The 19,233-nt window shown below is 31.8% G+C and overlaps 2 protein-coding genes across 2 annotated transcripts; one reads left to right on the forward strand and one right to left on the reverse strand.

The window, feature by feature from the left end:
• Nucleotides 1–2,142: 2,142 nt before the first annotated feature.
• LOC129315549 (uncharacterized) lies at nucleotides 2,143–9,359 on the forward strand. Its single transcript, XM_054959340.1, has 11 exons — nucleotides 2,143–2,433; nucleotides 3,056–3,248; nucleotides 3,380–3,465; nucleotides 4,042–4,126; nucleotides 4,612–4,690; nucleotides 4,837–4,967; nucleotides 5,062–5,148; nucleotides 5,310–5,422; nucleotides 5,942–6,072; nucleotides 7,678–7,791; nucleotides 8,900–9,359. The coding sequence occupies exons 1-10, from the start codon at nucleotides 2,381–2,383 to the stop codon at nucleotides 7,788–7,790; spliced, it is 1,071 nt and encodes a 356-aa protein (XP_054815315.1). The 5' UTR covers nucleotides 2,143–2,380; the 3' UTR covers nucleotide 7,791; nucleotides 8,900–9,359.
• Nucleotides 9,360–9,582: 223 nt separating this feature from the next.
• LOC129315557 (protein ABA DEFICIENT 4, chloroplastic-like) lies at nucleotides 9,583–14,038 on the reverse strand. The gene is made up of 6 exons (XM_054959352.1): nucleotides 13,759–14,038; nucleotides 12,898–13,099; nucleotides 10,815–10,915; nucleotides 10,398–10,526; nucleotides 10,208–10,296; nucleotides 9,583–9,906 (listed from the first exon to the last, which is right to left on the reverse strand). The coding sequence occupies exons 1-6, from the start codon at nucleotides 13,804–13,806 to the stop codon at nucleotides 9,759–9,761; spliced, it is 717 nt and encodes a 238-aa protein (XP_054815327.1). The 5' UTR covers nucleotides 13,807–14,038; the 3' UTR covers nucleotides 9,583–9,758.
• Between the last annotated feature and the right edge of the window lie 5,195 nt (nucleotides 14,039–19,233).

Raw genomic sequence — 19,233 nt, forward strand, 5'->3', positions numbered from 1 at the left:
TTATCAAGATTCAATTACTATTTTGATTATTAATTCTTAAGCATACTTTAATCAGTTTAGTGACCGATTTGATCGTTCTAGACGCGTGCTATTGTTTATTAACTTAGTGAACAGTAATTGGCTCCAAGCTGCCAAGCTGTAGCTTCTCACATGGTTATGCTCTTTTATTTTCATTCTTTGCAGGGAAGTTAAATTTGAATTCTGAATGAAGTAGATAACAACTGACAACACATATCTTCCGTCCTTATCCCTGTCATATTGACCTGCCATTTGCCCCTCGTGTTCTGGCACCACTTTCTTCCATCCTTTCCTGTACCTCTCGCCAAAAATCACGTCTCTAGCAATATATCCCTCATCTCTCTTTTCCATTGCTCCGATCCTCCCATTCTCTCTGCCAAAATGGTTATATGTTGAAGTCATTAATCAAATGTATCTCCCCCTATTCGCAACTATTCGCCAGGTAATTACTCATAACCTATTGATTTTGTGCCCTCCTTTTTTTATTTAAAACTTCTCATTTTGTGTCAATGGTTATTTTTTATTTCTTTTTTCTTTCTATCTTTTTCTTTCTTGCAGATAGAAACAAACAGGCCTTTGGCTTGAGGATCACTTTCCCATAACATCAGCTTTGAGGATCATTGTGTTCGAACCCCTCAAACCTACTTGGAGAACCAACGATAGGAGCATCTGGCGAATTTTGGCAAAATGCATTGCACAAACTTGCAATTGTTGCCCTTTTAGTAGTGGCCAATTCCATAATAAAGGCAGAGCAAATGCCCAATTTACTGGACCTGATTCTTTAGGCTCAAAATACATATGGCTCGTCGAGAAACACCTCCTATGAAAGGGAACAACATCGCCATTGTTGATAGGTTGCATATTGTTAAACCCATCCCCATGTCTTGATTTAAGATGTGGATCGACTAAATCTTCAGGCTTATTTTTTCATCAATACTCCTTTCCTTTCATCTTTGTTAACCTTTTTCATCCATAATAGCATGCTTACCCTTTTTCTTCCACCAGTGTCTTCCCTTCTTCACCAGTGTCAATGCTTTTATCAAATAGTAACATCTAGCTGTAAGTTGGATCCGCATACTTCAAAGTCAAACTATTAAGCTTGTCTCATTCGTATAGAAGGGCAAATAAAAAATCACTTACAAATGTCATTTACAAATGTTTTCAGTTGCTATATATCTTATATTTATTTATTTTTGATAAAATATCTTATATTTATTTTAATTTATATTATATTGCTGATTTTGTTGATCACAAAAAAAACCTGCATTAAAATTGTAAAATAAACTAATGCAAGTTATGGTTGTGGTGGACAACTTTATCATAAGCCAAAAGAGTCAAACAAATTAGTATATTTTTATTATTGAAATACTAATGAATTAGTCCTCATGCTTTATATTATTTTTTAAATAGATCCCTATAGTTTAAAATTTTTCAATTTTATCCCTATTCAAACTGTAGCAAAGTTCTTGGTTATAATTTCTAGAGTTTGTATATCACTTCTTAAATTGATGACATGACTTAACAGTGTTACTAAACAAATGATAAGGTAAATAAATAAAGAGAATGATAATAAAGTCATAAAACAATAAATTTATGATAGTTAAGTTCTAAAAAATTTAAAAAATCAGTTGTAATTATTGATTCATATAGTCACAAATCTAGGAGTTACAATTACAAATGATACATTTAAATTTTAAATATAACTCTCATTTTATAGTTGGAGTTCCTATTTTCAAGTGTTTCAATCAATATTTATAATTTATTTTTTTATAAAATCTCTTTGGAGATTTAACTGCCATAAATTTTTAGTTTTGAGACTTTATTGTCATTATCTCAAATAAATAATCAAATGTTCTCATTTTCTTCATGTAAAAAAAAATAAGAAATCTGATGCGATTATCACATAAATTAACGTAGCCCAGGACAAGTGACTGAAAGAGCCCAATATAAGCCCATGATACTTTTTTTCGTAGGGCCCATTTGTTGATAGGCTCTGTTTTCTTCTCGTACTGGAACAATGGAACTGAACTGATAATTCACATTTCACAGGGAGATGGATGCCTGAATTCTACCAACAATAAGTAAATAAATAAATAAATAAAAAGATGGATGTCTGAACGCTGCGTTGCACAAAAAAAAAAAAAAAACTGAACGCTGAAACTTCAGACCAGACTGGTGAAGAAGTCTGAACCTTCGCAACCTGAGTTTGAACGGAGAGGCAAGGCCTGATTGAAGACACGATCTGTCCCGTCATGGAGTCTTACAACGGATTAATTTTTTGATTTTGTTTAGTGTTTACTACTTTCGCATGTATGCTACGCCGTGTTCATAGACATCGGCTCAATTTCTAGTGTTTCCCAAAATGATGTCTCCAAACCAACACTCGGATGATCGAGGATCTCCTCCTCATTTCAGGTAACAAAAGGGGAAAAAACACAGAATACTTTCTTGTGTGATGAATTTTGGTTTTGAACGTGAAGCAGTGTGATGAATTTTGGGTATAGTTCTGTTTCATCAGTTATTCTTTGGTGCACGGCATTTTAGTTGTTGTATGGACTTCGCTTTGTATTTAAAGGTGGTGAACAAAAATCTTAAAAGATCTTAGTTGCTGTAGCTGATTTAGTTTCTGAAGCTGTTTTTATAATTTAAAGCTGTCAACTTCTCTCGAGTGTTAGCCTAGTTTCAATTGAGACTGGTATGGCCAATGGGCTTTTATCTGTTTGTTATATTGGTGTTTTTAAATGTATTTGATATTGAACAAGTTTCTTTGGTATCCTTGTAGTTCATATCATAGAGTTTCAGTTTGGATTTTCAAGTACATTTTGCGGTCATTGGGTCCCTTTTTGGATCAGTCCAAGCCATTTCAAGGACTCAGTTAGCTGTTACTTTAGTACCGTACCTTGCACATTACTTGGCTTCTGGGCTGTATGCTTTGATTTTCATCTTTTATTTGTTAACCTAGCTTCTATGGGAAGGTTTGAAGTTTCATAACTTCGTTCATTCTCGTTATGCTGATGATATATTATTTTTCATGGAGGCACACACCGCTGCAGATGATCCATATCATTGCAAATTTCCTGAGAATATGGTCAATATACTCCATGTACCGCTACATATCTCAGACTGGAGCTTCAGTTGTTCTTTTTCTATTTGCTTGCCTGGCTCCATCATCCATCTTCTTTTTGATTTTGCAAAAGCCTTGGAAGGGTAGGCCACTTTCTAATACGCAGGTAAATTAAATTTTTATTTCCTGCGGAGAATATTTGAAAAGTATTAGAGACAAGATTTTTTTTTGGGTAATAAAGGAGACAAGTATTTTTATCATACCGTTGTTCCTTATTTACTTCCTGTTGTTTTACAGGTTGTGCCATCTGTAATAAATGGTGGTATAACAGCGTTGTATCTGATCTTATGGGGAAAGGGACTAAAGTCATGTGGACCAGTTAGGTTGGTTTTGATATGCTTGAAAATAATTATCATATGATAATTTAATGTTTCAGGTGCTTGATCTTGTTATTTAAATTGCTATAATATTGCTATGCATTTTATTCTTAGTGTGCAATATCATCTTCAAAAGTGACATGTTTCAGTTTGTAGGATGTTCATAGAAGCATAACTAACTATCTAGACTCTTGATAAATGGTTTCATTTTGCGGGAAAATTTGAACACAGTGGACATGGTTTAGTTGAAACACATTGTAAAGTGATTGATGGTTTGTGTAGTACCTATATTTTGAGCTCATATATAAGTGTCAAGTTTTAACACAATAGAGTTTTTGGGAAAAATTCAATTTACTAAATCGTTATTTCGAGTCACATGATACTTTGCCAAGAGCTCAGGCATTTTGAGCCCCAATATCCTATTAGTCATATGACAAGCACAATTTATGTTATTTATCACCGGAAACATAACCTGATCTGACCATAATTATATAGATATCTTCTTTAATTGTGCTTTGAGCTCATATTTGACTGTGTACTGAATATATGTGTATTTTGCCTTTTTCCATCTTTATCAAATAGAGCAATATTGGCTGAGTATTCTGGTGCTATCCTTGGAGTATTGTCTGCTGTGTTGTATGGTAGGAGAAGTCATTTGTGGAAAAAGGTAACACTTGTTTTTTTACCATATTCAAATAAATAATACCATGTGCTCCAAGTAAATTAAATAATTATCGTATCTTTAGATGTTCCAATCCTTCCTTGCCATTCATTGATTGTTTTACTGTGGCCAGTGGAAATCTGGTTTTTATCTTGTACTTCAAAACATCATGGTTATGGATGTAAATATGGTTGTTGTTGATTATTTATTTTTCAAATAACATAAAGAAAGCTGCGTCAAGTTGTAGCATTAGTTTTGCATTTATGATAATTTTCAGCCATTGTTTTGACTGATTCATGTCTTTGTAAGATTATTTATTTTCTAATAAGATGAAAATTTCTTATTTCCAACCAGATAGATTGCCTAATTGCAAAGTTGAGTTCTTTTTACCTGTTGTTGGCAGATGTAATTTGTCTTCTGTTATGTCTAATTAGTGTGTTTGAAAGATAATTCCTTCTCTAATGAGATAAAATTTTCTTATTTCTAACCAGATAGGTGGCCTAGTTGCAATGTTGGCATCATTTTACCTGTTGTCAGAAGGGTGGGCCACGTCAACATATTCTCCGTTCTATATCCTTATACATGCTGAGTTCTTTTCTCATGCCTAAAGTGTCTGACCTTTCAAATATCTTTTCTTCTGTTTATTCCTTTTCACATTTGTCATGTGTTTCATGCATTTTTCATATCCATGTTATTCAAACTTAACTGTAAATTACCATGGGAAGATAGAGATGATTCTGAGGCTCAGACTGAACAAAGTTTAGGGCTGAAGGATATGTTGGTTCCCATCTTTGCTGGAATTTTGTCAGCACTAAGAAGGGTGATTGCAAGGCGTGTTTCAATCAAGGTAATAACAATGACTGAAAACAGCTGTGTACTTCTTTGGTGTTAGTTGCTTTGTATGTATCTTAGTTTTGACTCTGAACATCTTGTGTCTTCAGAATCAACTTAAGAGGCGACTGCATGCTTTAACTATTGCATCTGCGACGTGTTTCATGTTTCCTATTGCCATGTGGGACATCATCATAGTGAGTTCTACAATGCTATTCCCAATCCCTTGTTAATTCATGCTTTGTGGAATGTTCACAACCCCCTCTCTCTCTACACGCACGCACATATTTAGTTTGATTGACATTTGATGATTTCTCTAACTCCTCTTCCTTTCCTTCCTCCCCTTGGAGTTCTTCAGGGATCACCTTCTGGCAGCAGTGGAAGATTGCCGTTCTCAACTTGGGCCTTTCTTAGCACTATTCTTTTCGGAAATATATTGATATTCTATGCTGACAGTATTGCAGAGGAGAGGTATGCTATGATAGTCTTGTCATAATAATATTTAAGTGAGTAAAAGGATGGTTTATTTGCATATTCATAATTATTTACCTCTTGCTGTTCTGACAATCAGACAAGGTTCTGCATGATGATTAATTTTCCTTCATCAAATAGTAATTTTTTCTTCATCCTAATTGGAAAGCTGGATTTATTTCTCAGTTTTTATGAATTTAGAGTCCATGCCCATGTACTTTTCACTATATTGTTTCTGAGATTATGCATGCCCAAAGCAATTTTGGTTATAGCCAAAGTCACGAAAGTTTGATCTGGTTAAGATTTAAGTGGTGGTTGAAGTTTGTTTATGATGTAAATAAGATATTGAGATATCATTTGTATATCCGAGTCCCTCCAAGTTAAAAGTACTCTTTTCTCTTCTTAATAAAAGCTCTTTTTAATTAAAAAAAAATCTTGAGATTTCATTTTCAAAGAGGACTTTTGACAGTTCTGAAGCTGGTTGATAGTCTGTCATTTTATTTTACTTTTGATTTGTAGATTGCACATGGTTTTCTCCACGCCAAGGCATTTAATGGTAGCTGTTGCATGTATCATTGTGATGGAGATTGTCTACAAGATGGACTTTTCCCTTTTCGGCTTCATGATTTGCTGCTTGATTCTTGGCTTTGGTATGCCCTGCACTTATTTCTGTTAAATGTCATTGCCGAAATTTTTATAGTTCCCGGATTGTACCTGGAGCTGAACAGTTTGTTAATTGTATGTTGTGCCTTGTCTATGATATATGATTCTTTTTTTTTTTGGTGGGGGGGTTTGTAGATTTTCAATTCAACTAGCCAGTAAGGATGTGGTAAAAGAGTCAAAGACTACTGAAGTGCGACATCCAATAATAATTGGAATTTTTCGTATAAGAACATCCAATTGTTTGGCTTATTAATGATTAACATGTAACTACTACCCATAGTTGTTTTCTTTTCCTTTTTTTTTAAACTCATTTTAGTTGCACAACCCCCGCTATTTTTTTTTTCCCCCGAATCACCAAAAAATATTTTCTTGTGGTTTCTAGCTTAAATTACAATTTAGCTTAAAAGGACACTGTTATTTTAGTTATAACTATAATCTTCTCAGCGTTGGGATTAATTTGCTCTACAAGACATGACTTTTTAGTTTTTACTCTAGGGAAACACTAAGATAAATTGATTGTTTATTGGGAAAAATTAGTGCCTGTTAGTTGTCAATAGCTGGTTAATTTAGTGCTAATGGAATTTCAGGAGACAGAAAGAGGAGGGAGAATTTGAAAGAAAGAGAGAGAAAATAGAGATAATTGAGAGAGAGATAGGAACGGCAGAGTAGTCTGTCTAATTTTCAGTCGGCAAAAGTGAATACAAATGAATAGTCTTAGGGCTTATTTCTGGAGCTCAAATCTTAGCCCTAGTGTGAAAGTGAGAATGTACAATTCTAAGAGATGAGATATTCTTTATTCAATAAAAGATAAATCTAATCTTAAAATAAACTAAACCCTAAAATTTTAAATTTAAGATGAAGTAAACTAAAGTAAACATGGAAGCATATTATTCATGCTAATAGATCTATATCCTTTAGCACAATGGTAATGAAAGTAGATTTTGTGCTCTCCTTCTGTAGGATCCCTTTTCAGGGACTGTTAGGATAAAACTCAAAGTTATCAATGGCTATCATTTTTAATTACTCTTCCCATCCCAAATTTTAAGACAATTTGAAACAAAATTATGCATACCAAAAAAACACAATAATGACACTACAAATTTTCTTTTTCAAAACAAATTTATAAACTTTCAAAGAAGCCCCTGTACACTTAATCATTATACTATAATATCATTTCAATTCTCTCTCCACTTCAAAGGTAATATTGAAAAAAACATCATTAATGAAACTTTATTTTTTTCAAATTGTCTTATATTTTCGAGTAACAAAATACCTTCAAAGTTGTCTTATAATCTGGGATAAAGGAGAGGAGCTTGCATCATCCCTTTTATCACTCTTGAGAACAAGATTTGTTAGCTATGTATACAGAAATAAGGTATGAGTTGTTGAACACTAAGCAGTAAATCTTGCCTTCGTATTGCATAGCTTCACCATCAATTTTGCAAGTTCTGAAAGTGGATATGCTTGTTAAAACTCATCTTAATATAAGTGAAATAGTTGTAATTGAAATTTTTCAGCCCATTTTTATGTGATTCAGTTCTGTTGTTTAGTTGATATAAACAATTCATTGTAGTTGTAATTATATTATGTAGGGATATATGAAGCAACTGCTGTAGAGCGCGGTAAAAAAGATTCTTTACCAAAGTCAGATTTATCAAATGGAGAATCATTGGACCCAATTCAGATGTCTCCATTACCCACTTGATGTGCGTATATTTCTCCTCTCAAGTTTTCATCTCCAATATTGGATCTATCTCTTCTATTTGTTTACTTCATAATGGTTCATTATTTGTCGTGCTGGAAGCATTTCAGTCTATAGCTGGAAACATCGTGTTGACAGAAACTTTTGATTTGAGCATGAGTATGTTATAACCAAGGAATAAAAACCAAACCAACTAGTTCAACTGGTGAACCAGATTGGACCAGCCATGTTGCTGGTCCAGAAGGATGTTCGATCTGGCAGTTTAGTGAACCGTTGATGAACTGGTTAATTCAGTATGAGACCATTCCAAACCAGAAAAACCTATGGGTTGACGATCAAGCCAATTTACATGATTTAAGTTGAGAGCTGCATGGCTGATGAGAAAGATAGAGAAGGAAAAGGAGGAGTAGAAGGCGACAAGGAAGGTGTTTGTTAACATACATTCTAGAAGCTGCAAGATAGTAGCAGAAGTTGGTATTACAACAGCCACAGAGAAAGATATAATACAGCATAAACATGATTTACAAGTTAAATCGAAGTCTCTCTTCATTTTAAAACACTAATGCACATGAACTAATGAAGGTTGAGTCTAACATAAAGGGCTAGCTCTTAATAATGTGATGAATTAAGATTCAAATTTTTGTTGATATGCTCATATTTAATGTCTAACAATGCTTTAAACAATATTGCCTCCAATTAAAAAACACTTGCGGCAATAAAAAAACACTAATGCATATGATCATTTGATGTTGCTGCATGAGCATTGCAGAACTCATTGGATTTTGATTTTGGGAGCTTAGACTAGGAAGAAGCCACTGTATAACGAAGCTGGTAAAATGAAGATGGAATTTGAAGAAAGAAGATGAAAATAGTTCTTTTAAAAAAGAGAGAGAAAAAACGATCGGATGATCTTGACAATTAAAGCAACAGACAAATTTCGGGCTCAAAACGATGCGTTCTATTCAGGTGAAAAGCGGCATTTGGAGATGCTGAGGAAATGTCGTGATTTTGAAGAATGGATGGAATCCTTAATTTGCCTTGACAGTTTCATTTTCTTGTACCAAATATAAGAATCCGCTCGCAGTATTAAGTATGCTCTTTTCTTTTGGCAGGTTAATTTTTTGTACTCACAGACATGATGAACTGTTGACCTCAAGCCTGAAGCCTTTTGATATCTTTAGAGTTGTACTTTGTCACCAACAATTTCATTTTGTGGCGCCCGTTGCTGAGCAGCCGTTACATCCTTTCATAGTCCTAGACTGCTAAGAATTGTGTTATCAACCATTCTGGAGACTTCCACTGCAGGGCTTGTTGGATTGGCAAAGGATTCGTTAAGTTCTTGATGATTGATCTGATCTTTGAGGAGACTGAAGTCATTATTATATGTTGTACAGGATCATTCATATCTTATAGTCCCTTGTAATGTGCTGAAGGATTTATTATGTGCTCAATCCTAGTTGACAGTTGTCCCAGTTTAAAAGTTATTTTGTACTTGTGATTATCACGACATCACGGAAATTTTATTTAAATTTTTCGATGCAAATGAATAATCACTTTATGCTGGTGCCAAAATCATTGAAATTATTTGAATGTCAAATAGTATCTGGTTCTATGGATTGGTATCCACGACAAGTATATGCACATTGAAACTCATCGAAGTGGTCAATAAAAAGATTGAATAAAAGTTTAACCAGCAATTTAAAAATCCAAGGGTAAACTATGCAGCCATATATATAAGAAGAATAGAACTAAATGATTGTTTCAGGTTAAAATTACTTTCAAGAGTAGATCTAAATTACTTTTAACATTTTCTAATTGATATTCTCTCAACAAGAGTTATAAATACACTTAAAATAGAATAATCAATCATCAAGGAAAACTTGCAAGGGAATTTTTAAATCTTGAAATCCAATCCTAACAGCTTCAACTTTCAAAGCAGTACTTGTTTGGTCTTACATGAGCAGCTGCATTCTAGTGGTGATGCTCCTTTTTCCTTGTAGTTCTGGCCAATCCTTTGGTGATAATGTGTGTAAGAATCCCAATCGGGCAAAAGAAAAGGCAAAGAGACACTGAATGCCTAGTCTCAATTTGATTCTCCAGCCCATCATGAAACACCTGCCTGAATTCATCACCAATATTTACAGTATCAGATCGATTCCTAAGGGATGTGAAGGAACGTAAAGCCAGTGTTAGATATTTCCAATCCATTCAAAAAGTGACTAAGTTAATTTCAGAGAGAAATAGATACGCTTTTTGTGGGGACTCACGTTGTGGAGTCCATTGAAATGAATTCTACCACTGGAGTGTATGTTATACATTATGTCAATCTCCTTTAAAATTGTAACCATCAAATTTTTGTAAGAAACTGAGGATCCGAATCTTTAAAGCAAGGAGGAGGAAAAGAAAATAGAATGCAGGACCTTGCAGCAAAAAGATCAACAGCGAGCAAGTGAATCCAGGCAGAGGCTAAGGTCATCTCACTGGTGAACATTTTTCCTATACTAGTAAGCTGCATCAAGTACACAGAAATAGAGGCAGAAGAAAGAGAAACACACGGTTGGATAGAACTGTTTTTGGAAAGCAAAATTTCATTTATGAATGAACACACACCTCCGGTAGTAAGTATTTGCTTGCAAATATCAGCTGAACAGTCTCAGGGGTCCAGGAAAGGTAAAGTAGATAGGCATACAAAACACCGAGCACAATGTACGGTATGCTACTCTCCATGGACCTTTTAGTCTGCATTTTGCATTTCGGAAAGTACATTAGATAATTTAGCCATAGAATCTAACCCTGTTTGACATGGAATCAGTCAGAAGAAGAATATTAAAATTTTACTAAACCAACAATTTAGGACCACGGAGAGAAAAGTTAAGAAGTATATAGTCTAAACTTAGGCATCCACATTGTTCACAGGCAACAGAAGGGTTATCAATTATCTATGCTTGTAAAACGATGTTTTCCATGGACCAAACAATCCAAGACAAATCGTGTTAAGAAAATTTCAGTTACGGTAAGAACACATACTATCTCAGATTTTGGAGCAAGAACCATGAGTGTGTAAAACGGGAGTACTGCTACTGTTCCCAGTGTAAAGACGCTGCTAGCAAGTTGAGGGCCAAATAACCCTGCAACATAGAGGTAGACGAATGAAAACAGGGAACTAAGAGGCCATCTCAAGTTTATTCAAAAAAGAATTAAAGAAATGATCACAGAGACTATGAAAATTAAAAACATTGCGTTGCATCTGTTAATAAATTAGAACGCCAGTTTGGTATAATGAAATACTTCCTCCGGTCCTAAATGTAGGAGCTAGATAAAATTAAGGAAATTAATTAAGTTATTTATGAAAAATGTGTTGATTTCCCTAAAGTATCCCTCCTTCTAATCATTTTCATTGGAAACTAGTTTGGGAGAAAAATAATAAATTTGGGAGTTAAAGAAGATTGAGGTCTTGTATCTACAACCAAAACAAACTCCTCAACTGGATTCTACATTTAGGATAGGAGGGAGTAATTAATAACATTTTCACTAAATTTTACAACAACAACTGAATCGAAGAGCTAGGCGACAATTTTACAAGCTCAGCTGCAAGAAGAGTAGGAAATTATGCATATAATACACTTAATAACCACAGAAGATAGAGGTCTTGTATTTAGGACCAAAACAAACTCCTCAGCTGGATTCTACATTTAGAACAGGAGGGAGTAATTAATAACATGTTCACTACATTTTACAACAATAACTGAATCGAAGAGCTAGGTGACAATTTTACAAGCTCAGCTGAAAGAAGAGTAGGAAATTATGCATATAATACACTTAATAACCACAGAAGATAGAGGTCTTGTATTTAGGACCAAAACAAACTCCTCAGCTGGATTCTACATTTAGGACAGGAGGGAGTAATTAATAACATGTTCACTACATTTTACAACAATAACTGAATCGAAGAGCTAGGTGACAATTTTACAAGCTCAGCTGAAAGAAGAGTAGGAAATTATGCATATAATACACTTAATAACCACAGAAGATAGAGGTCTTGTATTTAGGACCAAAACAAACTCCTCAGCTGGATTCTACATTTAGGACAGGAGGGAGTAATTAATAACATTTTCACTAGATTTTACAACACTAACTGAATTGAAGAGCTAGGTGACAATTTTACAAGCTCAGCTGCAAGAACAGTAGGAAATTATGCATATAATACACTTAAGAACCACAGAAGATAGCCAAATTCCTAATTCCCCAGCATGTAAAACCATGTGATTAAGGCTTCGCAGCTTGAATTTAAAAAAAGAAGGGGAAAAATTCAGAACAGTAATGATAGCAAATATCAGCACCTACATAAAATTTCTATACACAAAGATGCGTAGCAGAGGGGACGATGAGGATATCTATCTCTAAAACTTGACAGAAGAAAGCAGAGTAGGTCAAAGCAACAGCCATTCAAAACAGTGATAATGTCGAACATCATGCATTAACTGACCTCACATTGTACACATAAAGTATACAACGGAAAAGTGTCAATCAAAAATATATGATAATCCCTTGAGAGTTCACATAGACGTGATGATACAAAAGTATTGGTAACAAGCATAAGCTAATTTAATGAATTTATGCACATATACCAAATCATTTGTTTGCTGTCTTTTTATAGTTAAATGTCATAATGTATGAGATTAACATCAACTTATACTGGATATTTCAAGACCACCCTGTATTATTCCTAAAATTCTGCGATTCAGTTTTGTTCTGCTGGTAACCAGTTTATGATGTTTGTAAAAAAAAGTTAATGATATGACAACTTGTAATAAATGAAATTATATTGATGGGAATCCAGGGGCAGAATTCATGGGTAAAATTGACTGCTGAAAAGTTTAAAAAAAAAAAACTTTCAGCCAAAAGGAAAAGAAAAAGAAAACTTACAAAAGAGCCTGAAACTTCTGTTATTTAAAGCATACATATGATAGTGGCATGCGTGTGCAAAACCAAATCATTACAAACTTGAGTAAAGCCCTTGAACTATTTAGAAAAGCACAAGATGCATGAATCTTTGAATCAGAAGGAAAAATAAAAACAGAGAAGAATGTGTAGTATAAAAAGGAATTACATGAAGCATATGTTCTGCTACTTTTTCGATAAAGAGTGCTCACAACTTTTGGTTTAATAGTTACTCTTGATCCTCCTATGAAACTCCAGTCTCTGCTAGAGTTAAGCCTATTCCCCACAATTCCTGCTTTAGAAAGGCCATCATCATTTCTTCTTGCAAGAAAAGGAAACGTTTGTCCCCTCCCATTGCAAGGTTTTATAGTCTGCCACAAGTGAACAATCAGTAAGTGATAGAACCTTATTCGCAAGAAATCTTCTTGAGCCCCGAAATGTTTCATTATGTTGTTTATGAATAATAATGAACGAAACACATGATTGACGGCTATTTTCCATTAGAAGGAAACTTCTTTTCAGGGACAATGACTAGGCCAATCGTTGCAAGTCAGATAAACTGCAAAGCTTCGCAGCAAGCAGTTACACAATGAATTATTGATGTAGCAAAACATGATGATTAAAACAAAACAATTACTTCCAGTACTGCATGAGCTTAGAGGCAAGGAGACAGAGACAGAGAAACAAATTTTACATGATAGACTCCTTTTGAAACTACTATGGCAGTATGATGCACCTAATATAGATCCACAGAATGCCAAAAACACCGACATCAGATCTACCAAATTTGAAAGCAAAAACTGCACACAAATCTCACTGATACAAATCTTTACCAGACAGCCAATTTCAATCCTAAAACGAGTACAGAAGTTCGAAGATTCAAGGAAAAATGCAAAAAACGAGAGCCACGAAACAACGGAAAAGAACTCAAGTCCAGGGAACCTCGAAGGAAACAAGAAATTCATACACCAGCAAATAAAATTAGAAGCGGAAAGAACAAATCAAACAACGGAAAGCACAGAAACCGTACCTTGAATGCTAGAAGCGGAGAATGGGAAAGGCAAGAAGAGAAGGCCATGACTGACACAATGAGAGATTGGACAAGAATGGCCGCTTCATATATAGAAAAATGAACCGCCTAGGAAGCAAGCAACCGAGCGAGCAGTGACGCAAGAAATTCCTCCAAAGGAAGTGAAGAAGCAGGGGGAAGAAAGAGAGTGATGAGAGAGAGAGAGAGAGAGAGCGCACTAAGTGGAAGCGATGAAGCAGCATGGAAGGACATGGAAGACAGATACAGAAAAGCAGGCAACGTTCATCTCATCATGCCTGCACTGCCGTTTGTCTCTTTCTGCTTTTTTATTTGGGCAAAGTCCAGAGAATAACAAGTCAAATAATTAAAAAATATTTAACATCAAATAAAAAAATTTAATATTAAAATATGAAAAAATATTATAAAATTATTTTAAAATATATAAATAATAATTTAATTTTTCAAGATGTTATAATTTTTTAAAGTTTTTTAAAATTTTTTTATTATTAATAAATTTATTTAAATTATTAAATTATTCTTGTTAAAAATAAATGCTTTATAAATTTTGTTTAAATATTTATAAATTTTTTTATTATGTTTACAATAATATAATATTAAATCATAACTTTATAAGTTAAATTTCATAATTACTATTATATTATTACGAATATAAAAAAAATTATAAATATTTAAATAAAATATGTGAATAATTTATTTTTAACAAGATCAATTTAATAATTTATATAAATTTATTAATAATAAAAAAATTTTTAAAAATTTTAAAAAAAATTATGATATTTTTAAAGATCAAATAATAATTGATATATTTCAAAAAAATTTTATTAATTTTTTTTAAAAAGTATTCAATTTAAAAACGTTAATATTAAAAAAATATTAATTTAATATTAATATTTTTATGAATCTTACTTGTCATTGTCCCCAGTCTCTTTCTGCTTTTCGGATTTGGAGCCATTTTTCTATTGGATACCTCAACTCTATGAAAAGCTTGGACTACTTTTCTCTACACCCTCACATGTTGCTTTTCCACTTATAATTAATCATTTCATAATTGAATATGAAAAGCTATTATAAAAGAATACTACTTTTTCAAACTTAATATTTTGTGCATAAATGATAAATTTCATTAATTTTTGTTATTTGTTGACTCTGAAATAAAAAGGAGAGATTGATTATAAAAAATATATTTTACTTCTCTAATTAAATTAATTGAATTAGCATTCACAAAAAAAGAAACTTAATTGAATTAGCATCCTATATCACATAACAGGAGCACGTGACGCCCTAAATGTGCTAATCATTTCTTGATTTTGGTACAACTTTTTTAAAAAAATAATTAATTAATAATAATTACAAAGGACAATTCTTTTTTTTGGAAAATTTCAGTTAAAGACTACAAAAAAGATTTAATTATTGGTGAGTTTCAAAAAAAAAATCTTTTAATTCTTCAATTTTTAACTCACTTGTAATTCAGTCCCTCAACTATAACTCGCCGCGACTCAGTTCCTTAATTATAACTCGCTGCGATTCAGTCCCTCAACTTTTGATTCACCTATAATTCAGTCCTTATTTTTTAATTTTTTTGAAAAATTTCTTATCAAATAAGAGGGATAAAAAATGTTCATATATTATTCTAAAATACCTTCTTCTTGCTCATTGATGTGAGATATAAGTTAATATGAAAAAAAATTAACAAAAGTTTAGGGACTAATTTGTAAGTGATTCAAAAGTTGAGGAACTGAGTCATAAGCGAGTCATAGTTAAGGGACTGAGTCACAGTGAGTCATAGTTGAGAAATTGAGTTACAAATGAATTAAAAATTAAAGGACTAAAAGATCAATTTTTTCTTCAAAAAATTATGAAACTTTAGTTCAATCTAAGGAAAAAAGGTCAAAATAATTTCAACATTGAAAAGACTAAAATACCCTTTACTTATTATTCAAAATTATTAATTATTAATTTTCTTACTTCACTTCTTAATTAACTAATATCACTTATGGCAAGTTTATCATGAGACTTCTAACTAATTCTTTAAGAGCTAAGAGAGAGCTTACTAACAATCACTTTTATCCTTTTAAGTGTAACAGAAAGGAAAATATTATACATATACTTCGTGAGTATCTTAGAGCCTGTGAGGTTTGGAGTGTTAATATTAAACCTAACATGAAATTTCTTTTGTGGTGATTTGCAGGGTTGGACTGCTTGGAACTCACATCATAATCCAACCAACAGTAAATTCAGTCAATGGACATGGGTGAAAATATTTGATATAGTATGTTGGACTCTGTGGAAGATTAGATGCTGAAAAGTATTTGGTTGGAATTCAATGTCTACCGATGAAATTTTGCATGCCTGTTTTGCTCAACTCACAGAAGAAAATATCATCAGTACGATCAAGAACATAATTTTCCTTGATGCTATAGATTCATAGCTACATTGGGCTCTCCCACCACCTGAGTTTGTCCGAGTTGATGTAGATGCATTAGTTTAACAAAATCAAGAGGCAGCCTGTGGAGGAGTGATAAGGAACTCATAGGGAGAATGGATCTTAGGTTTTCAAAAAAAACTTGAATTCATAAATGTGGTTACTACTAAACTACATGCCCTTAAGACTAGTTTGGAAGTCTGTCAATCTCTCGAATTTATTAAGGTGAAATTGTTTTCAGATTCCTTTAAAGCTATCAATATTTTAAGGAGCAATAGGGGTGATGGACACAGATACAGAAATATTTTTGATACTAGAAATATGATTTTTGATGATTGGGAATTGAGTCTAAATCACGCCTAGAGACAAGCTTTGAAAGTTGTAGATTGCCTAGCAAAGAGTGCGAATGAAGGGGAGATGATGATGCGGCTGATTTTGGTCATTCCTGATGAATGCAGAATTTTGATGCAGGAAGATACAAATGCTATCAATTAATTGGTGGTTTTCTTTTGTGATTGCATTATAGGACTTTATTTTAATGTAATTCTCCCCAGGCTTTAAGCTTGCCACTTTTATTTATTTAAAAAACTAATATTATTTATAAATTATGTATATTTATCAGATAATTAATAACATTAGTTATTAATTTGCTAACTCTATTTATTAATTTATTAACATTATTTTTAAATTATAATTTATAATTTACAACTTATATTAGTAAATTAATAAGTAAATTTATCAATTTAACAACTGATGTTGCTGCTTATGATTGAACAACTGATGTTAAGTCTTATATAATTAGTAATATGTCAACTTAAATAATTTGTAACTTATATTAGTAAATTAATAAGTGAAGTAAGAAAATTAATAAGTAGTAATTTTAAATAATAAATGATGAGTATTTTAATTTTTTTAACTATTAAAATTATTTTATCTTTTCCCTCCTACATCCAACTGAAGTTTTAAAATTTTTTAAAACTCATCAGTGATTAAGTATCTTCCATGATCTCTAACTGAGGACAGGCTTTTAAACTTGAGGTTATTATTTGCCAAGTGTCTACTCGACCAACAGCTAAAAGGTCGAGTTTTAGGATTGTTTGATTTAATTTTGATAATTTTTTTAAAAGTTAATTTTAAGTGTATACTTTCAAAGAAGTTAATTTGCCAATGAGTTTATAATTGATATTATTTCTAAAAAGTCAGACTATTCGTTAAATAAATACAGTATATTTTAATGTTAGAGATCAAAATATTCCTTTCATTAAATTTTATTTTATAATTTTTAAGGATAAATTTGAAAAAAAATTAAAAAAGTATTACGGAAGAATTTACTTGAATTTTATTCCGCAACTGACTTCCTAATTTTATCCTAATTTTATTTCATACTCCCTCATTCAAAAATATAAAATATTTTTTTAAAATTTAAATATTAAAAAATATAAGATATTTTTATTATTTTAAGGTATAATTAATGGGTTTTTTCAAATTACTCTTAATAAATAAATTACTTTATATTTATTTAAAATGAAACATTTTATTAAATAAGGTGGATATGGAAGTATGATGTTATTTTAAAGATAACTAATTACTTTATTAGGAGATACAATTCCGTTAAAAATATCTTATGTTTTTAACAAAAGGAGTAAGATTTAATTAACATTTAACATTGTTATCTTACAAATTGTAAGAGGCACCAGTGAAGAGAATAATATGAATAATTTTAAACCTTGTTAAAAGAAATAGAGAAATGGCAAAGAAAGCATTTAAGAAAGTTATTGATCAAGATCTCTTAATTAACAATATTTTTCAAATTTCAAAGCTTGATAAATGATAGAATATGATAGTATCATATAATAGATATAATCAATACTACTTAATGAGATAATGCTTATTATTATTGTTGTCATGTCATTGTCTCACAAATCAAACTTAATTCAGTGTATGACTCTTTTTTTTAAAAAAAAAAACTTTAAAATAATTATATTCAAATTCCATTCTTTCAGTTTTAACATAAGTAGAAAATAATAGCTTTTTTCCCTAAATCCTTTATACATTTTTTTAGATTACAATCATTCGTCATAATACCAACATGAAGCTCGTCGAAAAATCAAAACACCAATGTGAGGCATATAAGCGCAAGCATTAGTCTACTTGATTAAATCTAGAATAAAGGAATGTGATACTTCACATTATGGTATAAAACCAATTTTTATTTTTATTTATTTATTTTACTTATTTTTTGGGAGGCTGTTTGCACGCTGTTTGTCTAGTTTACTGCCGGCTATGGAGACAAAGCAGCTCTGCTAAAATAGAAAACCATATCTGATTTAATTTTGTAATGTTTAATGTAGAGAAAATTAGCTCAATGGTTTTAAAAAATACAGCTCCTATAAATTATGGATGAGATTTTTAATTATTTTAAAATATAGCCCATTCATAAAATCAATTAAATATAACTTACTTTTTTATCCCCAGATTAAATTTATTATTAAAATACAATATATCTATTGTAACTAATCCTTAACTAAATGAATTATTCCTTTTTTTTCCTCTACATATAAAATTGTTGGTGCCTTTCTTTATCGTAGAGCTTTTTTTCTCTCTACTTCTCTGTTTTTTTTTAAGAAGACTATGAAGATGACATTAGACATAGAAGATAACTCTTTATTGCTGGAAGCAAAAGACTAGGCTAGAATTTATTATCTATCATCAGATTTTCACTATCTTCACATCTCTTTGTAATATCAAATTTTTTACAGATTATGTCTGATTCATTTTAGGCAAATAATTATGTATTTTTTATGTTGTTGATTTGTGATACTACATCATTGATATATGTATGTATATTAATGATAAATAAGTTTATGTTTAATTGTTTAGTTATGTTGATCTGCGACAGTACATCAGTGATATACAATAGTATATCAACAATTTAGTATTGTGAATTAATAACACAAAAAATACATAAGCATTCATTCAAAATGGATCAAATATAATCCACAAAAAATTTTAGACTCTCATTTTATCATATA

The sequence above is a fragment of the Prosopis cineraria genome, unplaced genomic scaffold (assembly GCF_029017545.1).
Source record: "Prosopis cineraria cultivar Desert tree isolate PC_DT_omini unplaced genomic scaffold, ASM2901754v1 PC1, whole genome shotgun sequence".
Lineage (NCBI taxonomy): Eukaryota > Viridiplantae > Streptophyta > Magnoliopsida > Fabales > Fabaceae > Prosopis > Prosopis cineraria.

What these genes read in the sequence shown, in the direction of transcription:
- LOC129315549 (XM_054959340.1), top strand. Translation starts at nt 2,381, where the DNA reads ATGATGTCTCCAAACCAACACTCGGATGATCGAGGATCTCCTCCTCAT. An exon ending in GGCCACTTTCTAATACGCAG is followed by an intron (nt 3,249 to 3,379) that starts GTAAATTAAATT and finishes GTTGTTTTACAG; the next exon opens with GTTGTGCCATCTGTAATAAA. An exon ending in GAAGTCATTTGTGGAAAAAG is followed by an intron (nt 4,127 to 4,611) that starts GTAACACTTGTT and finishes ATTTCTAACCAG; the next exon opens with ATAGGTGGCCTAGTTGCAAT.
- LOC129315557 (XM_054959352.1), bottom strand. Translation starts at nt 13,806, where the DNA reads ATGGCCTTCTCTTCTTGCCTTTCCCATTCTCCGCTTCTAGCATTCAAG. An exon ending in GCAAATACTTACTACCGGAG is followed by an intron (nt 10,297 to 10,397) that starts GTGTGTGTTCAT and finishes TACTTGATGCAG; the next exon opens with CTTACTAGTATAGGAAAAAT. An exon ending in GTTGATCTTTTTGCTGCAAG is followed by an intron (nt 9,907 to 10,207) that starts GTCCTGCATTCT and finishes TGATGAATTCAG; the next exon opens with GCAGGTGTTTCATGATGGGC.